This window comes from Alnus glutinosa, chromosome 4 (genome assembly GCF_958979055.1).
Source record: "Alnus glutinosa chromosome 4, dhAlnGlut1.1, whole genome shotgun sequence".
Classification (NCBI taxonomy): Eukaryota; Viridiplantae; Streptophyta; class Magnoliopsida; order Fagales; family Betulaceae; genus Alnus; species Alnus glutinosa.
The window spans coordinates 8,092,667-8,112,109 of NC_084889.1; the positions used below are offsets into that span (position 1 = coordinate 8,092,667).

The 19,443-nt window shown below is 36.4% G+C and overlaps 2 protein-coding genes across 3 annotated transcripts; one reads left to right on the plus strand and one right to left on the minus strand.

Annotated features, from left to right (window-relative positions):
- Positions 1-120: 120 nt before the first annotated feature.
- LOC133865688 (leucine-rich repeat receptor-like tyrosine-protein kinase PXC3) lies at positions 121-3,768 on the minus strand. The gene is made up of 2 exons (XM_062302117.1): positions 777-3,768; positions 121-623 (listed from the first exon to the last, which is right to left on the minus strand). The coding sequence occupies exons 1-2, from the start codon at positions 3,322-3,324 to the stop codon at positions 316-318; spliced, it is 2,856 nt and encodes a 951-aa protein (XP_062158101.1). The 5' UTR covers positions 3,325-3,768; the 3' UTR covers positions 121-315.
- Positions 3,769-7,525: 3,757 nt separating this feature from the next.
- On the plus strand, positions 7,526-18,741 carry LOC133865694 (probable magnesium transporter NIPA4). 2 transcript variants are annotated; one of them, XM_062302126.1, is made up of 10 exons: positions 7,526-7,580; positions 7,717-8,170; positions 9,032-9,088; positions 10,934-11,024; positions 11,095-11,255; positions 11,405-11,532; positions 11,806-11,943; positions 12,994-13,086; positions 18,067-18,172; positions 18,266-18,741. In XM_062302126.1, the coding sequence occupies exons 2-10, from the start codon at positions 7,996-7,998 to the stop codon at positions 18,370-18,372; spliced, it is 1,056 nt and encodes a 351-aa protein (XP_062158110.1). In that variant the 5' UTR covers positions 7,526-7,580; positions 7,717-7,995; the 3' UTR covers positions 18,373-18,741. The 2 variants fall into 2 exon arrangements, 1 of the variants encoding a protein (XP_062158110.1); XR_009899791.1 differs by lacking the exon at positions 7,526-7,580 and adding an exon at positions 17,462-17,548 and having other exon boundaries at positions 7,588-8,170; positions 18,266-18,280.
- The last annotated feature ends 702 nt before the right edge of the window (positions 18,742-19,443 follow it).

The window sequence follows — 19,443 nt, forward strand, 5'->3', positions numbered from 1 at the left end:
TATCAACATCCAGTGGTCAGTGTGACATGATGGATTGTTATGTTCTAAATAATATGTAAAATATATACATCTCAACATCTAGAGGCCAGTGAATGGAAGATGAGCATAAGTGAACCAATAAGTCAATAAAAGCCAAACTCGCTATATATATATATTATACATGATAAAGGGGTCGGGGGGAGAGGGAGAAAAGAATTAAAAGTTTGTCGATTCTAGCATGGAAAGAAAAGTCTTTCCCTTTTACAGATACACTCTAGTAGGAAATGAGTATAGAACTGCAATTTCTAAGACGGTCCATCCCATGAGGCTAGGCTTTTATCTTGCATTGAGGAGCATCCGCAGCACGTTCTTCATCTTCGGCCTTGCATCTGGTGATACATTTACGCAACCAAGAGCAACCTTGAGGACTGCAAGCATCTGACTTCTAATGGCGAGTGATGTTCTGCTGACGTTGGAGTCAAGGATGCGATCCCATTTATCTTGTTTGCCTGAGTTGCTCAAGACCCACTTGGCCAGCTCAGTTCCCTCACTAACGGCCCGCTTTCCTGTCAGCAATTCCAGAAGAACGACTCCAAAGCTGTAAACGTTCCCCGCCATCGTTACCCTCATCGTGTAAGCGTACTCTGCCGACCACCAAACAAATACATTGAGAGGTTTAGACACTAACAGATATAATACAGAAATGAATCAATACATGATATAATGAGAGGAAATGATATTTGCTGTTATATGAATTAGAAATGTATTTCTGTAAGATGAGGCAAAGAGTTCCTCACCTGGAGGAATATAGCCAACCGAACCAGCGACCATAGAAAGGCTTCCAGTGCTCTTGGAGGGATCAATCACCTTATATAGCTCAATGTCTCCAACCTGAGGTTCCTTGAGGGACTTCAGCATGATATTTGTGCTTGATGGGTCAAGGAGTAGTATCGGACCACAGGTGCATCCATGCAGAAAAGCAAGACCCTGAGCTACTCCAACTGCTATACTGTATCTGCTTGCCCAATCCAAAGCATTTCCCGAGCTACCATGGAGAATGTCGAAAAGGGTTCCTTTTGGAGCAAATTCGTAGAAAAGATAAGCATTGTCAACTGTCAAAACGTAGGCTAAAGGAGTCATGACATTTGAATTGCTCAGTTTCCCCAAGACCTCCAGCTCTCGCCAAAATTTATCATGGCTGCCCAACTGGAATATCTTGTCACTCCAGTTAATCCTCTTGACAAAGTAGCTTGATCCAGATGGCATGATGGCTTTGTAGTAGGTTGAAAACTTGGTCTTCAGCTGGATGTTTGATGGGTCAGCAACTGCTTCCATAGCTTTGGTGAAGTCGATATTCGATCGGTGGATCGCATTGGCAGTTAATAGATTGCCTTGGAGGACCCGAGGAGGGGGGAGATCTTCTGCTGATTGTGATTGTTCATCATTAACCCTGTAATAGCGCCTTGAGATTGATACAGCAACGCCAATGACTACCCCAGCGGCGAAAAGAGCAGCTGCAAACCCAATAGCCAAAGCTGCAGTAACCGATTTTCCCTTCTTGGCTGATTTTGGTGGAGTGTTTGATTTTGTAGCGTTAATAAGATCCTTATTTCCATTTGCATCAAATGTAAGCCATGGATTTGACTTTGAAATAGTTCCAGAGAGCTGGTTGTTAGAAAGGAGCAACGTTGTCAAGGCTGCCATTTGGGTCAGACCTGTTGGTATCTCTCCTGACAAATTATTGTTTGAGAGATCCAAAACTTCTAATGCAGTAAGTTGTAAAAGACTTTTTGGAATAGGCCCTTCAAGGAGGTTGGTGCTGAGATTTAAAGCAATCTGCAACGTTACTGGCATCCTTGGAATCTGACCGCTAAGTTGATTTCCTCCAAGCTGGAGTTCTAACAGAGAGCCCATGTTGACAATGGTGTTGGGTATTAGACCACTGAGATGGTTACCTTGTAAGTGCAGGAAAGTAAGGCTTTGCAAGCTTGAAATCGCAGAAGGTATTGAACCATTCAGCGAATTCCAGCTGATGTTCAGTGTCGATAATTTCTGTAGTTGGGTAATTTCAACTGGGATTTCTCCAACCAGCTTGTTCGACTGAAGCTTCATAACTTGAAGTTGGCTAAGTCCACCCAACTGTCCCGGCAATGCACCATTCAGCTTATTCCCTGCCAGACTCAACAACATCAAATTCCGGCAAGAACCCAAAGCCGGAGGTACCGACCCGGTCAACCTATTGTTTTCCAGCTCCAAGTACATCAATTTCTCAAGTGTTCCAAATGCTGCAGAAGGGATTGGCCCATTAAGCAAATTGCTTCCCAGTCTCAACCTGATCATGTTTTGAGATATATTTGAAGGTACCGGTCCCTCTAACAAATTATAAGACAAATCTACCGTCTGCAAATTTGATGGTGACAATATTTCTGAAGGAATCGACCCACTTAACTTATTATAACTAAGGTCTAAGTTCCTGAGGAATCTTGTAAGTCCACTGGGAATCGTTCCTTCAAAATTGTTTTGATTGGCTGCAAAACGTGAAAGGCTTTTGATACTTAAAAGGGTTTCTGGGATTTTCCCGCTTAAGTTATTGGTAGATAGAATCAAAACTTCCAACTTATAGAGGTCTCCAATTCTATCAGGAACAGGGCCAGAAAGCATATTTACACTTAAGTCAACCAGGGTCAAATTTTGGTAATCGATGATTTGATCAGGGATTCCACGTTCGAAGGAATTCTTTGAGAGCTGAAGCTGCTCCAAAGCCATAGCTTTCCCAAGGTTGGTAGGAATGAGGCCATTGAAAAGGTTGACACTAAGATTCAAACTTTTCAGGGCAACCAATCCTTCTAACTGTAAACCTATGTTTCCACTCAAGAAATTGAAAGACAAGTCCAAGAACTGCAACCCAACAAAACCATGAAAAGGAGGCAGGGGACCATCTAACCGGTTTCTGCTAATATTCAAGAGCTGCAGCCCTCCAATCTTACCACAATCTGTGATAAACCCATCTGGGATTGAGGCCAGACTGTTGTTGGAGAGGTCAAGACTCACCAAAGAATCTATCTGGCAAAGAAGAGGTAGAAAATCTGAGGAGGAGAGGGAAAACCCAGATAGAGAGATTTCGGTAATGGGAAGGCTCCCATGGGTGCACGTAACTCCATTCCATGAACATGGGTCTGTGGTAACGTCCCATGATAAATCTGTGTTGTTGATCAGGGCCTCAGAAAGAATATTGATCATGGTGGTTCTTTGGTTTGAGGGTAGTTGAGAGAAGACCAGAGGACATAACAAGAAGAAAAATAAGCAGAAATGGAGTAGAGGAGTGCTGTGCTCATACCTGTTCATTTTAGCTGCTTGATGGGGAGATATTCTGCAGTTCTTTTTGTATCACAAATATGTATGCATGTATGGACTAATACAATATATAATTGTTTGGTTTCAGGTACTGAAGATGGAAGGCAAAGATTTGAGAAAGGAGAATAGAAGTACAACAGTTGAAGAGAGAGTGAGAGAGGTGTCTTGGTTGAGCGTAAAAAGAAGAGAGATTGGTGTGTTGGGTAATGGTATTGGGTTCGTTTGAAGGCAAGGAAATTTGTGGGAAATTGGGAAGTAGAAGAAGATTGATCGTTGGCGTGTCGTGGGGGGGTGGAGTTGACTGGACTGCTCTGCTTGTCTGCAACTGCCAAAGACTAGACCAGCATATAGTCAATAGAGAGACCATAGTGGTGGGGTTTCTTTGCCCCAAACTTCTTCGCCTTGGGTTTTTGACTCTATTTAACACACTTGAAGAGCCATACACATACACACACACACATTCCTTTCGTTTCACTTTTGGGGTGTGAACGTGTGCGTCTGTGTGTGTGTTTTTAAAGCACTCAAAAGACACTGGCGAGAGGTCGTTGGCATGGAGCCCATCCCAATATCCCATACTTTGACCAAAAGAAGCAGCCTATTCAAAAACGCGTAGATGGAAACTGGGACCCTATCGTACGTTATTATGCCCATATTTTCCATTCGACGATTACCATGCGAGTTACCATTCAACCATTTCCACGAATTTGCCAATCTTTATATTGTTGGCTCTTTCCTTTTTCCCGGGGCTCAGCAGGAGTACAAGAATTTATGATGCCCCATTAAATTTCTGTATTTTGTAGGAAGGATGAAAAGTTTGAGAAAAAAAGAAAAAGAAAAAAAGAATGCTTTAGAGTTATTGAGGTATGACTTTTTGACATTTGGTCATTTGCTCATTATTATGACAATGCTACCGTGTCGTGCTCGATTAGAAGGTGACATATGTATTATTTTTAATAATATATATATATATATATATATATATATATATATATATATATATATATATATATATATATATATATGTATTTTTTTAATATAAAAAGAACCTCTATTTTTTAATATAAATACTCTATTTATAAATAAATAATTTAAACGTTACAAGTCTATTATACTTCTTCATTAAAACAATAAATATAATTTATCATCTTGTAATTCTTGTCTCTTGAGTGCATGTAACTCTTTTCTCTTGAGCTCTTGTAACTCTTGTTTCAATATGCCGTCACAAACCCAATGGTAGATCACAGACGTTGAGGTTGATCTTGAACACTAAAGGGCTATAACATTTAAAAAATAATAATAATAAATAAAAAATAAGAAGAAGAAGAAAAAAGAAAAAATTAAATAAAATAAAAGAAAGAAGAATATTATGGCTTGAATTGGAACATCGATTTCTATGACAGAAACTTTGACTGCGGTAACTGTGGCCGACATTGGCTACTATAGTCGAGACTTGGACATCGGCAACTTTGGCTGGCATCGGCTACTACTACCGGAATTTGGACATCAACAACTTTGGCCGGAAGTGGCTACTATAGCCGGAATTGGGCCAACTATGGACATGAAACTTCTTTAGGCTTTTTTTTTTTTTTTTTTTTTTTTTTAACAAAAGAGAATTGGGTGTATGTATTTGCTGGTAGAGGAAACAATGACAATGCGGTGTGTCAGCTACAAAATCTATAAAATAGTTGAGAATAAGAAAGAGATACATATAGAATTAAATTGTATATATATATATTGATTTTTTTTAAAAAAAAACATTGACAGAACAACGTGACTTACAACCAACTGGCCATTGAAAGAGAATGAGGTAGATCTTTGCCATTGCAAAAGGGAAAAGAAGGCGGAGGGGAAAAATAAGTGAGAATGTAGCTAGAGTGAACTCTAGTCGTGACCTGATATGCCACATGATGGGCACATAAGTTAGCACTTTGTATAAACTTTTCGAGCCTTTCAAGAGGAAGATGACAAGATAATAAAAACAGAATCAGTAATCAAATTGGCAAAACTTCCAATCCAGGACTTGGGAGGGGTTTTGTAGAGCCAAAATCACAACAATTGAGTCACCTTCCAAAACGAATTCTCCAATATTGAGGGATACTGCTAAGGAGGCTGCAAGACGAGCAGCAATGACCTCACCATAATCAGAATCACAATGAGGGCTAATATGAGAAATAGCTTTGATGATCCGATCCGGCCATGAGAGTCACAATAGACGGCTGCTTGAGCAGAGAAAGAACCCATAATTGCTGTGTCAAAATTGATTTTGCAAGTGCCTTCACCAGGAGGAGACCACTTATCGGACACAAGTAAGAAAGAGGGGTGCCAAGATGCAAAGTGTTCCGGCAAGAGTTTTTTAATTTAGCTAGCCAAAACCAAGACGGCAAGAATCACACCATCATGAGCAACTTTGTTTCTATTGAACCAGAGAATATCACATAAAACAACTGCAAAAATATGGAAGATATGAGTATCCTTGGGAGGAATACCAAAACACAAAGAAGGGTTAAGAATGCCCTTAATCCAGCCGGCTATACTAAGGTGAGACCGAGCTAATGAGTCCAGTGGACAAAAAGAAAACCTCAAGGAAAAGATGTTGGATAGAATCCTTACTTAATAACTAATACAATACCATATACATATGAACCTATATGGCTATATATTGACTAATGACCATCATTACTTAATAATTAATATAGTGCTATATACATACGAACATGTATATTGACTTCTATATATAGTAGTATAGATAATAGTACTATATACTTCCATATGTATATACTACTATATTAGTAGTATATACTATATAGTATGTATATAGTTTTCTATTAATTGTTAAGTAATGATAGTCAATATATAGTTAGTCAACATACACTAGCTAACTATAAAATATTTATAAACTACATGACTACAATCTTAGTATCTTAACTAGAAGATACTAGTATTTATGCTTTTATATATATATATATATATATATGAACAAGTTAACGAGTGAAGTCGAACTTTCTATACAAGCTTATTCACGAACATCAATCGAGTTGAACCAAATTTTATACGAGTTTGTGTCGTTTAATAATCAAACATAATTATATGTTTACGAACGACTCATTTTAATAAATGAACCGAGTTTAAGTCAAGCTTAACCGAATTGAGCCCAAACTTGTATGTGAGTAATCTTTTTTCACAACCCTAATACTGCCCATTATCCACCCAAATGGATGTATCCAGGCATCAGAGCCAAAATTGGCTTGACTAGGTTCATTGAAAAAAAAAAAAAAAATCCCATTGAACCGGTTGATTTTTAAAATATCATCTCAGTATACAAGTAAATGGAAAAGTAATGAATTAAAAAATTATCTTTTAAGGCATTTATAGCATTCACAATGCCTCTTCATAATTTATTTAAATTTAATTCTAAAAATATATTTTAAGAGTTTTAACTAGTCACTTTTTAACCATCAAACAATAAATTTTTTAAATACTTCTCTACTTTGAATAAATATTATTTTTTAATCATTCATAATAATTTGCCACTGAAAAAGAGAGGGAGGGAGTGATGGAAGACATTTTTTGAAGTTTGCAAAAAGTATTATTAAAAAAATTATAACTTTATCTTTTTGGCTCTTTAAATCTTTTAAAGAGAAAATCTGAAGAGTCTGTTATATGATCCTATTTGTGATTTTTATTAAAAATGTAGAGAAAATTTAAATATAAAAAGTCTATTGTGAGTGCAATTAATTGCCAAAACAATAAAATATTTAAGTTTGTTTTTTAATGTTTTTTAAAAGATATTTTCTATCCGAAAAGATGTTAAGATGTGACATAAAGGTGAAAAGTTTTAAATATTTCATTAGTGATTTGTATTTTCGGTTATTTATTAATATTTTGCTTTGAAATGAAAAAACAGAAGGAAGAAAAATCCGATTTAATAAGAAATAAAAAGAAAAATTCTAAAAAACTTTTTGCGACTATTTTTGAGAAATTGGCTCCATTTGTCAAAATATTTGTTTTCTGTTTTTAGTTTCTCTCCTCAAGATAAAAACATTAGTATATAATCAAAACACAAAACACTAGTAAAAATTAAAAATAAAAACAATTATCACGTTTATCTCAAATACATTTTTCAAAAAAAAAAAAAACCTAATTTTATATATTTTTTTAAGTTACTAAGAAAGACAAAAATGGTTGTACCGCGCCCATATCACACCCAAATCAGTCTTCCATACGATACGAAGAAAGAAAACAAAAAGGTGAAGATATATATGATGTTCGCAGACAGTTTCTCTGTCACACTCTTGTGCTTTTCCGATCTATCTTAAAACCGTATTAAACAACCGAATAACTCTCTGTCTCTCTCTGTAAACTCTCTTTACTCTTTTTGCGTAGATCTTGATCAACAATCTCATTTCCTCAAGATCCGCAAGCTGCGAAATGGGAATTCTGTGCTTTGTTGGAGTATAGATAGAGAGCTTGGAGCAGTGTGATTGTGAAGAAGAGGAAGAAGGGGAAGAAGGTGATGATAAGAGGAGGAATTTGAGTTTTGCATGGCTCCTTTTCGTATGGAATGGAAGCTCTAGGTTTTGTGAGCTGTTGTTGTTGTCATTGTGAAGAGGAAGAGGAAGAGTTGGGTTTGGCGGCGGCGGTGGTGGACGAGCCTTTGGGGCTATGGCGACTGAAATGGGTTCGGGGTCGAGAAGCTGGATTGACTCGTACAAGGGTATGTCGTCGGACAACATCAAGGGATTGGTCTTGGCTCTCTCTTCCAGCATCTTCATTGGGGCCAGCTTCATTGTCAAGAAGAAGGGCTTGAAGAAAGCTGGCGCGTGCGGGGTCAGGGCAGGTTTGGGCGTTTTCTCTTTGATTTTGAGTTCAGTTGCATGTTCATTTCTACTTTTTTTTGGGGATAATGTTTGATGTGGGCTTCTTCGGGTAGACTTCGATGGGGCTTAGTTGTTTTGATAGCCACTTCAATGAAACCAGTTGAAAGGAGATGGGTTGATCTGCATTTTCCTATTTCGTATTGGGTTTGTGTTTACTGTGAATTTTATTACAATGCTTTGCTGCAGCATTTGAGAGAAATGAACAATTATGTTAATGTAGATGGGGTATAACTGTTCTACACTCACGTTATGATTTTGGATTCAAAATTGATAAAACTTGAAGGGCTTTTATTTGGGTATTTGGTATGTTTTGATGGGTGTCCTTTTATGTTTTCGTTGTGGAAGCTTTAGAGTTCTTACTAGGACTGCGTGCCTCGGCAGAAGTTCAGCATTATGTGATGTTACTAACTTTTTTATTTTACTTTTATATATACATTTCTTTCATTGAGACACACGTGCTCAGTATTGGACACTAGATCACTTAGTCACAATGAATGTTATTTTAGTATCTTTAGGCTTGTGCAGAATCCATTAGGTTTTAGCTCGTTAACCAAATCTGACTGGTTTTGCAAAGCTAAACACTGGTACGAAGGAAACTACTTGTAATGAACAATTGTAGTGAATTTTGCACGTGTATTAGTGTCTGATTTCTCTTTCCAGTTCTTGCATTCTTGTCTGCTCAAGTCACAAAATGCCTCACGTATTTGGATGCCATGAGATTGATTTTACTTTTATGCCTGCCATGTATTGAATGTTTTGCCATAGTGTTTCAGTATGTGTTAACAGTGTGGAGTTATTAAATCTTCTGATACTTGTTGCAGGTGTTGGAGGCTATTCTTATCTGTATGAGCCGCTTTGGTGGGTTGGCATGATAACAAGTGAGTCTGCTAAATGGGTTACACTGGTTATGCTATATTAGATGTCCATGTAAGAATTCAGTTCGCCAACTTTTGAGTATTGATTTTGCTAACTTTAATCAATTTAGTGTATCACATAAGTGTTTTGGAATTATAAGCATGGTAAATGAGCATTTGAAAACATAATTTTTCTCTTGAAACTAATGCCACTGCTGGTTGTCAAGCAATGTGTATCGTAGAGACATTCTCTGTGAATTTGGTGCATGGATTGCATAAGTAGTGGTATCACGCATTACACTTGGCGCATCGAGAAATAATCACCTGGGTTTATGGCTGAATGTTTGTAAAATTTGTAGTACTCCTAACATCCAAGAACTTCTTCATTGCTGAATAGTACAAGGGAGGAGACATCCTAAAGAGGCTATCTGGAAAGTTATTCCTGCCCTCTTAATGTGGAGCATTTGGAGAGAAAGGAATCGTCGTATTTTCGAGGATAGTGAGACAAATGTGCTATTTCTAAAATCTTATTTTTTGAGATGTCTCTTGGGTTGGGTTCTTGTTAATGTTCCTAACTTTGTCTCTACAAATTTGGTTGCTTTGATTAGCTTTTTACATTGTAGCAGCTTATAGGGTTGAGTCCCTATTGTATACTTTTCGTGTACTTAACCCTTTTTCTTTTTCTCAATAAGATCTGAATTATTCATAAAAAAAAAAATTATTAAAAGCGAAAAGCGCTATTCAGGTACACAAGGAGTATAAAGGAGAAACACCTTTAGGTATCTTATCAGATGCTTTCTCTAAATCGATAAAAAGCTATATGTAGAGCTTTACACACTTCTCTATATTTCTCCATTGGATGCCTAAATAAGAAAATAGGTTCAACAGCTGAGCATTTTGGCATAAGCCCATTTTTTTTTTTTAAGTAAACGAGGTATCATTGAAAAGCACAGAAAGCACATCCCAAGTACACAGGAAAAAACCAAATGATTCTCCGATAATATTGTGTCCTGTCTTAACCTATACTTAATCACTTTCTCTCAGTGTTTCATTGCATGACTTATAAGTTTAATCCCACATTGATTTGTGCAACTTTAGATTTTTTTTCTTGTATGTAGGTATCAAAGTGCTTTCCTTCCACTCATCAGGCATTTTATCAGCACTTAAAATCTTGTTGAAAAGATTAGTCAACCATCTTATACCCATTTCATCCAAGGTTTCCTTTTCTGGAAATCATGTTAATTCTTTTTTTTTATCCCCCCAACGGAAGAATCTTCTGTTCATTTTACTTTTTAAGAAAATTTATCACTCTTATTCCAAACCAGAAAAAAGAAAGAAAGAGAAATGCCATTGAAAAAAGTAATAAAATAAAATGAAATGAAATAAAAAGGTTGATTTGTTCAATTTTATTTGTGAATAATCAAACAGTCATCCTATAATTGTTACTGAAGGTTGGTGCTTCTATATTTCCTGTAATTTGCTGATCAAAATTACACATTTTCCGGTTTAATATGTGGATTTCTATATCTTACACACAAGAAAATTCCATTATTATCCAAAAGCTGCAAGTGAAAAACTTTCTTCTGTCTTTTCCTCTTCTAAAGTGGGTTTTTCATTTATTTTCTAGTGGCTGAAAATGATATTACTTGTTGCTGTGTACATCATTTTCCACTGTTTTCTTTTGATTTCATTTTACTATTGGCATTTCTCAATGCCATATATTTTTTCCAACTTCTTCATTCTTTTTTTTTGCTATATACGTACAAGCATTTCTAATCATTATGAAGCCTGCAACTTGCCTTTGAAATTTTTAGTGCAAAAGTTTGATTGCAATATATGCATCCTAATTTGATAATGTCATTGTGGCAGTGATTGTCGGGGAAATTGCTAATTTTGCAGCGTATGCATTTGCACCAGCTATTCTTGTCACCCCTCTTGGTGCACTCAGTATTATTATCAGGTAAGAGGAAAGTCTTGTATGGTTACTTGTCTTAATTTTTACTGATTTTAACTGCTATACTGTCTTACAGTGCTGCTCTTGCACGGGTAATATTGCGGGAGAAACTGCACATTTTCGGGGTTCTTGGTTGTGCTCTTTGTGTTGTGGGTTCTACCACAATTGTTCTACACGCTCCTCAAGAACGTGAGATTGAGTCTGTTACGGAAGTATGGGATCTTGCAACGGAGCCAGGTATACATTTACATTTAGGAAAAAAAAGTGCAAATTCTTTTATCTATTAATGTAATTTGATATTACATCTTGCACAATCATAATTTAAAAAGTTTAACCTAACCATGTTGTAAACCTAATAAGTTCATTATTTTATTTGTGACCTGCAGCTTTTCTTTTGTATGCGTCCTTGGTGATAGCTGCGGTTTTCATCATCATAATCTATTTTGTGCCACAGTATGGCCAGACGCATGTAATGGTGTACATTGGGGTTTGTTCACTTGTGGGCTCGTTGTCGGTATGTAGTCAGTTGTTACTCTCATTGTGAAAGATGCTAATGTGCAGTGTTCTGCACAAAGTTACATCCTGTCAAACCACAATTACCGTAGTTGTCCTCTATTTTGAAATCAAGGGTGGAGATGTAACTTTGTGCAGACTATGTGAGAATATTCTGAAATCTGATATATATATATATATATATATATATATTTTTTTTTTTTTCTCTCTATGGGTTTTGCCATTCTTTCAAATTTATCTGTTGTTAAGGTAACATCAACAAACACTTTGACAGGTCATGAGTGTTAAAGCACTTGGAATTGCTCTAAAGTTAACATTCTCTGGGATGAATCAGTTGGTATATCCCCAAACGTGGGCATTTACTGTGGTTGTGATTACTTGTGTGATCACTCAAATGAATTATTTAAACAAGGTAATGCACATCTTCGCAGAAAGAGAATTCAATTTTTCCTTTACTATTTACTATTGATTCCTTCAAACTTAAGGATGCTGCCTTTTTCTGCCATGTTTTTGGTATAAGAGGCGCACTTGTGATATGTGTGAACTTTGTTTTTGTATGGTTAACAATCATTAAGGGTGGCTGTCATCACTATAAGTTGTGTGATCATCATTACAAATTAAATGTAAAAACAATGCCATTTCATTAAATTTTAATTATTCAATACTGTATCACTTGTAGTGGCAATGGCTACTGTGTTTTGGATGGGGAAATTACAGAAGTGATCATTTGTACATTAAAATGGCATGTACTAAGCAGCAATCTCTCAATATCCTTAGGTCATCTAAGTACTCCCAAATTGTTCACTAATTTTATGCTACAGCAGCATTGGAATTCCGTAGTGTAATTTTAACTTGAGTACACAAATTAATGTATTAAGATCATAATACCTTTTAAGATTGATGTATTGTGAAAAAACTGAAATTGCTAGTTCTGATCTATAGAGTACTTTCTTTTCTATTGGTTCAAAATCTGACAGTTATAGACACCAGAGTCAATGGTGTCTAGTAGGGCAGAAATGTTTTTATAATGCCATTTATTCTGTTGGGATGCTAATATACTATTGATCAGGTTTCTTGGATCTACTATTCTGATCTATCACTACTACAGTGATGCTAAGACTGCCCATTAGAGAAGAGAAATGTGGTTTTGCCTATGATAAGTTGAAATATGATAATCAGTGATAATGTTCAGTGAAAATTTTGTCAAATGTCATCTGTTTCATTGACAATTGCTTTGATTTTCATAGATCATGAACCTTTTAGCTGAGTTGTGCCTTGTAAGAGAATGGTTTATATACTTATTACTTATCAAAAAAAGAGAATGGTTTATATACTCAAGAGGAAAAAAAAGAAAAAAGAAAACATAATATGAACTCAACTTAGGTTGTGTTCTGTTTTAGTGCTTGTGGTAGTTTAAGGTTTCGTACTGGAAATGTTTCTTAATATTGTCTTTTAATTGCAGGCTCTTGATACATTCAATACAGCTGTTGTATCACCTATATACTATGTGATGTTTACATCGTTAACTATTCTGGCTAGTGTAATCATGTTTAAGGTAATTTCTGTCTTCTTTTTTTTAAATGGTATAAGAATATTTGTTTGATTAGATTTATGGCAAGCTGCTACTGTTAACAATTAATGCTTGCAGTAAACATTAGATTTATTTGAGAAAAATATTTGCATTTAATGTTAGCTTAACCAAGTGCATGCTAGTTCTGCATAAAGTGCTTTTGTATGCTACTCAGCTGGAAGGGATGACATCCTCGTATTTGAAATGAAGAAAATCTTGAAGGGAAAAAAATAACTCAAATATTAGAGGTAGTTGTAAAGTTAACAGGGCAAGGAGGTGTCGATGATAAAAGAATCAAAAGGAAAATAGACAGAGATGTCAATTTAGTTGTAGTGACGTTGATTTATGAAACTGATGCTTTGCTGACTTTTGGTGTGTATAAGATTGAAATTTGTGGCATTGGAGAAGCCTCAGATTGTTTTGCTTGAAGCACCATCAAATTTTTCAAAACAACACATAGGAATGTGGCTATACTGGTGGGCGTCATCATTAAACTGGCAATAAAATGAACGCTATTGTATCTTTTGTTCACTTCAAATGAGTCTCTACAAGTTTACTTTTTTATGTTCCAAATTTTGATTCTCAGAAAGTTTCTTTTGTTTTTCGTTAGTACAAAAAATGAATAGGTCTTAGTCTCTAGTACTCCAGTCAAAATTAGGGACATTTAATCCATGACCACCGCAATATGAAAAAAAGAAAAAGGAAAAAAGAGAGAAGAAGATACAGTGTATGGAAGAATAAAGATTGAATCTCCTCCAAAGTCTTTTCACGGTTCTCAAAACTTTTGTTATTCCTTTCCCTCCATAGACACTATGAAAGGCACGAAAGTATCATCTTCCACACATCAGCACTCCAAGTCCACCAACAAGCATACAGGTCAACTACTCATCTAGGCATAACTCAAGACAGCCCAAATCGACTGAAGAATACATTCCAAATGGCACTGGCCACCTCACAATGGATAAGAAGATGGTCTACGGACTTCCCTTTCATTTTACACATGCAACACCTATCGACCACAATGAGGTGCAACTTCCTAAGGTTATCTATGGTAAGCATCTTTCTCTAGGCTGCCTACCAAGCAAAAAATGCCGCCCTCAAAGGAACCTTAGTTCGCCAAACACTCTTTCACGAGAAACGAAAGCCATCATTACCACCCATGATAATGTAGAAAGATTTGACAGCAAACATCCCTCTTTTGGACGGGACCCACCACAACTTGTCTTCACCTTCTTGTCTTACTCTAACTAAATACAACACCCTGAAGAACGAGGCAAAGACATCCACCTCCTAATCACGAGCCGCTCTAGCAAAGTTCACGTTCCGCTGAATGGAGCCATCAGAAAGCTCCAAGAGAGTCGCAACATTGCATCCTTTGCACACACAATACCAAATAAATTTAGGAAGGTATCCTTAAGGGCCCTATCCCCACACCATAGGTCATGCTATAATCTAACATTGGAGCTATCGCCCACTTCAAATCTGGTATGACTTGAAAACTTCCCCCAACCCTTCCTAATATTCTTCCATAACCCCAACTACTAGACATCAATATTTGTCTTTGATTTGGCACCAACTACCCTAGTTTTTTTGGGTTGACTTTTTAACACCTTTCAAAGTTGAGTTTGCTGTTTCTTTTGATTTTTCTTCTTTTGGTTGCAAAGATGTCGATAACAAAACCTTTAAAAGTATTTCTATGTTGAAAATTGAGCATGATTGACTAGAGCTTCAACTTGGGAAGGTAAAAAAGACTTGGGATGTCAAAATACAATGTTTATTTATTTATTTTTATAATTTGAGAGTGATTATGTAATCTGCAAAAAATACACTTCAAAGTGACTATATAACAATAATAAAAAAATAAATAGTATTTATATGCATTTGATTGCTTTCTTCTATCGTAAGAGGAATAGTATCTTATTGTTTATTGTTTTGTATTTGTTTGAAACTCCTCTCTTTTTAAGTGCTAAAATTGTTACACGTCAGAAGTTCCAGTGTCAAATATGGAAAAGATATGATGGAAGTGTTGGTTTTGATGTAAGACTAATGATGGTTTTGCTACAATTGAGACAGTATTTGGATTTCAGTGCTTGGTTTCTTTTTACGATGTTATTTGGGAACTGTTTTCTTGCATGCAGTTCACTCATTGCAATTACAAATTTGAACCCCCCCCCCCCCCCAACAAAAAAAAGGAAAAAAAAAAGTAAAAGAAATAAGCGAGGAAAAAAACACATAATGCAAGAAATATATTTAGGATGTGGGAGTAGAAATCTGCTCTCTGAAATAGTAGAAATGAAGCAGGAAAACATCTTTGTCATCTCCAGGAAATTTTCAGCATTGGATGAATGAGAACAATAGGGCTAGTTACCGACCTCTTTTGATCGGAATTGGGTGGTTTTCAAATTCCAACCTGAGGGGGGTCAGAAACGGAATTTAATTATGAGTGGAGCTGAATGGTATTGATTTCCGTGCATAGTCAGAATGGGTCAGCTAAGTATTCAGGTTTACCATCGGGTATGCGTCACAATGATGGTTCTCGTTGGCGCTGACTTTGACTTGGCTCCTTACCTGTCTTCTCGATATGATCTCAGAGATCATGGAGAACAGGTGGTTCAAAAACATCAAATTTTATATAGAGGATGATAGGCTCTGCAATGTTGTGGAGGCGGAGGGTGCAGAGGATGCAAATTTGATCTTGAACCAGTCTGAATTGAAATCAGAATCTGGGTTTGAGACGAGTTGGAGTTGGAGTAGGAGGGCAAGCACATTGCTGAGACCCGTGAGCTTGATCGTGTTTGACATCGTATTGTTCTCACACGGGTTCAATCTCTCTGGGTTGTTTGAGGAGGGAGGGGAGGAGGCAAGGTTTGTATCGGGTGTGCCGGTGTCAAAGAACATGTTGAAGCTGGAGGAGATAGCGAGGCTGGTGAGCTTCACGGTGAGGGTGGACTGCTGGGTGAGCTTGGAGGGGTCGAGGGAGGGCGTGAAAGGACTGCTAACCTTTGCAATGGAGATAAACATATGTAGTTCAATTAGCTGAGGACAACACCTTATGAGGTAGAGGTCATTAGTTCGAATTCCCTTTGGGGCTAATTACTTATCAAATATGTATATGTGTGTGTGTCTATGTATATATCTCACTAATTTTATATTTGTTTTAATTTTTATTATAACCTTGGGTTGGGTTGGAATTCAGTTTTTTTTTTTTTTTTTTAAAAAAATGGATTCCGAATTCTGACCTGACCTGGTTGGAATTTGAAATCCTGTTACCGATCCTAAACCAAGGCCTAGCGAGAGCCTACCAGGTGGCTTGGCTCGGGTTGGTAACCTTAGGCCTGGTCGGTATTGGGCGGGTTTTGCCCAACCCTAGAGAACAATGCAAAGTGCATTGGAAACAGCATTTGTAATGAATATATGGAGTCAAGGATTCATAATGCATCTAGATTTTTGAATAATTATGGTTTTTGAACTACCTATACAAGAGGTATTATTGGGGCTATAATCAAGTAGAGCTGAATATTGGCTGTTCACACTCAGCTCGCTACATTTAGGAAATGTTTAGACCTGGTTGAGCTTCAACTGAGTTTGACTAAGTGTGTTTGTACTTGGCTCGACCTTGCCTAGCCAAACTTGAGCTTGGCTTCTCAAAAAGCTTGGCTCTTCATATTTCATCAGAAACTTAGGTGTAAACAAAAACCAAACACCTTACTGTACATTTTGTTGAAGGTTTAGATAGAGAAATTTGAGAGAGATTCAAGATTGGAAGAGAGAAATTACTTATCTAAGCAATCTCACAGATAAGCTAAATACTAAAAGAGAAGTGGGAAATATCTGCACAAATCTCATACAACTGAAATAATAGAAGGAAAAAAAAAAGAAAGAAACCGAAATAATAATCCCTGCTTGATGAAGTTAATAAGGTTTTTTTTTTGTTTTTTTTTGTTTTTTGATAAGTAATAAAACTTTTATTAATAAGGTTTTAAATGTGTGGCCAGTATTCTTGCCGTGGTGGGTACCAAATTGGGCTTGCTGTCTTCCATTTATACGCTCCATACTAGCATTAAATACAAAACCCAATTTTCACAGGTCCTACCGAGCTGAGCATGGGCCTGCTTTTGTTTGGCTTGTTAAAGGAAACAAGTTGTATATTTAAAGCTTGAGCTCAGCTCATTTTATAAATTAATGGTCTGGAACAAGCCTATTATCGAGCTTAGCCCATCTTGGTACGTTTACAGCCCTAGGTACTATCTTTGGTTTCTTAGTAGTATTTTAATATTTTAAACTTCTGGATTAGATTCCTATTAGTTTATTGACTATTGGAAGAAAAAAACTAATTATTATGGTTGTAAACTTTTGGCAGCACAATTTCATAGAGGGATGAATTGGGAAAAAGGAAGTATGGATTTGTGTAGCAATTCAACTTTAAAGCATGCTATTTACTTTGGAGGTGTGCTTCCAGCTTTCAGTTTTCCGAGGCACTTGTAACTATTCTTACATGTAATCTACTCATGACAAAGCAGCAAACGACTGATCGTCTTTATGTTATTCTGATTACAACTAATTCTTAGTAACTTGATAGAACTGAGGAAGTTTTGTTCTACATTGGTTGGTTTATTTTGAATGCATCTGGTGGGTATTTAGTATTTACCCAAACAATGTTGATTGGTCAGTTAGGAAGAGGACAAAAAATTATAGCTGTGCTGGTTAGATTGCAGAAAGTCCTGGTGATCAGCATATTGAGAAAGGGAATCAGTTACTTATTTTTTTGTCCTCTCTTTTGTTTTTGATAAGTACTTTCTCGTGGCATTTGGTACTTATTTTCTCTTTGGGCATAGACATGAATTGAGATTTACAAAATTGTATTCATGAATTTCACATGCTTGGTCTTAATTTCACTCTTTTCAATTAAGCTTGTTACCGCATTCTTAATCTGTTAAAATAAGGGTGTCGCACTTGTCAATACAGGATTGGGATAGACAAAATCCAACTCAAATTGTCACAGAGATGTGTGGATTTGTGACAATCCTTTCTGGAACTTTTCTGCTTCACAAAACAAAGGACATGGTTGATGGTGGGTTTTCAGTGTCTTTCCCTGCAAATTTACTGTTCTCTTTTGGTTTCCTAGACCATGATCATTGATATGTAAATTGCTCTTCCTTCACAGGTTCATCACCAACCCTCCCGGTGCGCCTTTCTAAACACATAGAAGAAGATGAATTCGAACTTGAAGGTGGCCCTCTTCGGTGTCAAGAATCCTCGAGATCACAGTAGTAGATGTATTCTTTGATTCATTTGTCTGCTGTTATCTATAAGCAATTCATTCTGGAAGAGGAACTGTAGCCATCAACCTGTATTTTTATCAACATATTGGGCTATACCTGTATATTCTTCCTAAAGAAAGATGAGCAAAGATGGAAGGAAATTCTCCCTGGATTGATAGGAATTTTTGCTTTTGGCTGCTGTCATGCATACAGACAATCCTCGCCCATTTTCTCCTTGCGAGCCCCACATTGATTTATAGTCTATCTTCACTTCTGTTACAAAGAAATTATGAGAGGCATGATTTGAGATACACAGAACACCATGATTATCTTCTTGTTCTTTGTTTTTTTCTCCGCCAAAAACAAAGATTGACCATGATTCTTCAAGCATATTTTAGTGGTAGCTCATTATTTTTAAGTTTATTTTCTTTTATGACTGCATTAAATAAACCTTTGTTCAAAGGTATCGTTATCCGTCGACCTGGTCTCAGCAACGAACTAGCATAAAACAATAAGAAAAGAAGAGAGCCAAAGTGTGTTCGTTTTTAAACATTCATATTTGTACTCTCACAAGTGTCTTTTACGGTGGGGTTTGCATTGAAGAAAATGTTTTCTATAGTTTTTACTTGCTTATTTTGAAAAATTCAAACAAATATAGTGCCTTATTTGTTAAAAAAGAAGTTAATTTTTACCTTCATACTATAACCATTTTTCCTCTCAGAAGGTTACCCTTTTGAGCTCATGCATACTGCATTTGCCTTCATGCTATCACCACCATTTTCATCTGAGTAGGTAGTTGCAATATTCGTTAAAAGTAACGGGGTATTTGTGAGCAAATTTGAAAGGAATTATGAGTTTTCTTTTTCCTTTTCTTTTTGGGATAATTTCACAAAAGGATATTGAAGTATTGATCGTTTTGAAAAAATGGTACTAAACTTCCAAACGTCTCAAACTAGGGTATTCAAGTTTCTAAACGTCTCATTAAAGGGTAATCCGGTAGGATTTACTGTTAAATTTTGTCAAAATTCGCAAAATACCTTTTTTTTTTTTAGAAAAAAGAAAAAGAAAAAGAAAAAATTGA

Excerpts from the sequence above, each read along its gene's own strand:
- LOC133865688 (XM_062302117.1), bottom strand. The coding sequence starts at position 3,324 with ATGAACAGGTATGAGCACAGCACTCCTCTACTCCATTTCTGCTTATTT. Across the intron at positions 624-776 it reads GGTTGGCTATATTCCTCCAG|AGTACGCTTACACGATGAGG; the intron begins GTGAGGAACTCT and ends GGTGGTCGGCAG.
- LOC133865694 (XM_062302126.1), top strand. The coding sequence starts at position 7,996 with ATGGCGACTGAAATGGGTTCGGGGTCGAGAAGCTGGATTGACTCGTAC. Across the intron at positions 11,025-11,094 it reads GCACTCAGTATTATTATCAG|TGCTGCTCTTGCACGGGTAA; the intron begins GTAAGAGGAAAG and ends ACTGTCTTACAG. Across the intron at positions 11,944-12,993 it reads AAATGAATTATTTAAACAAG|GCTCTTGATACATTCAATAC; the intron begins GTAATGCACATC and ends TTTTAATTGCAG.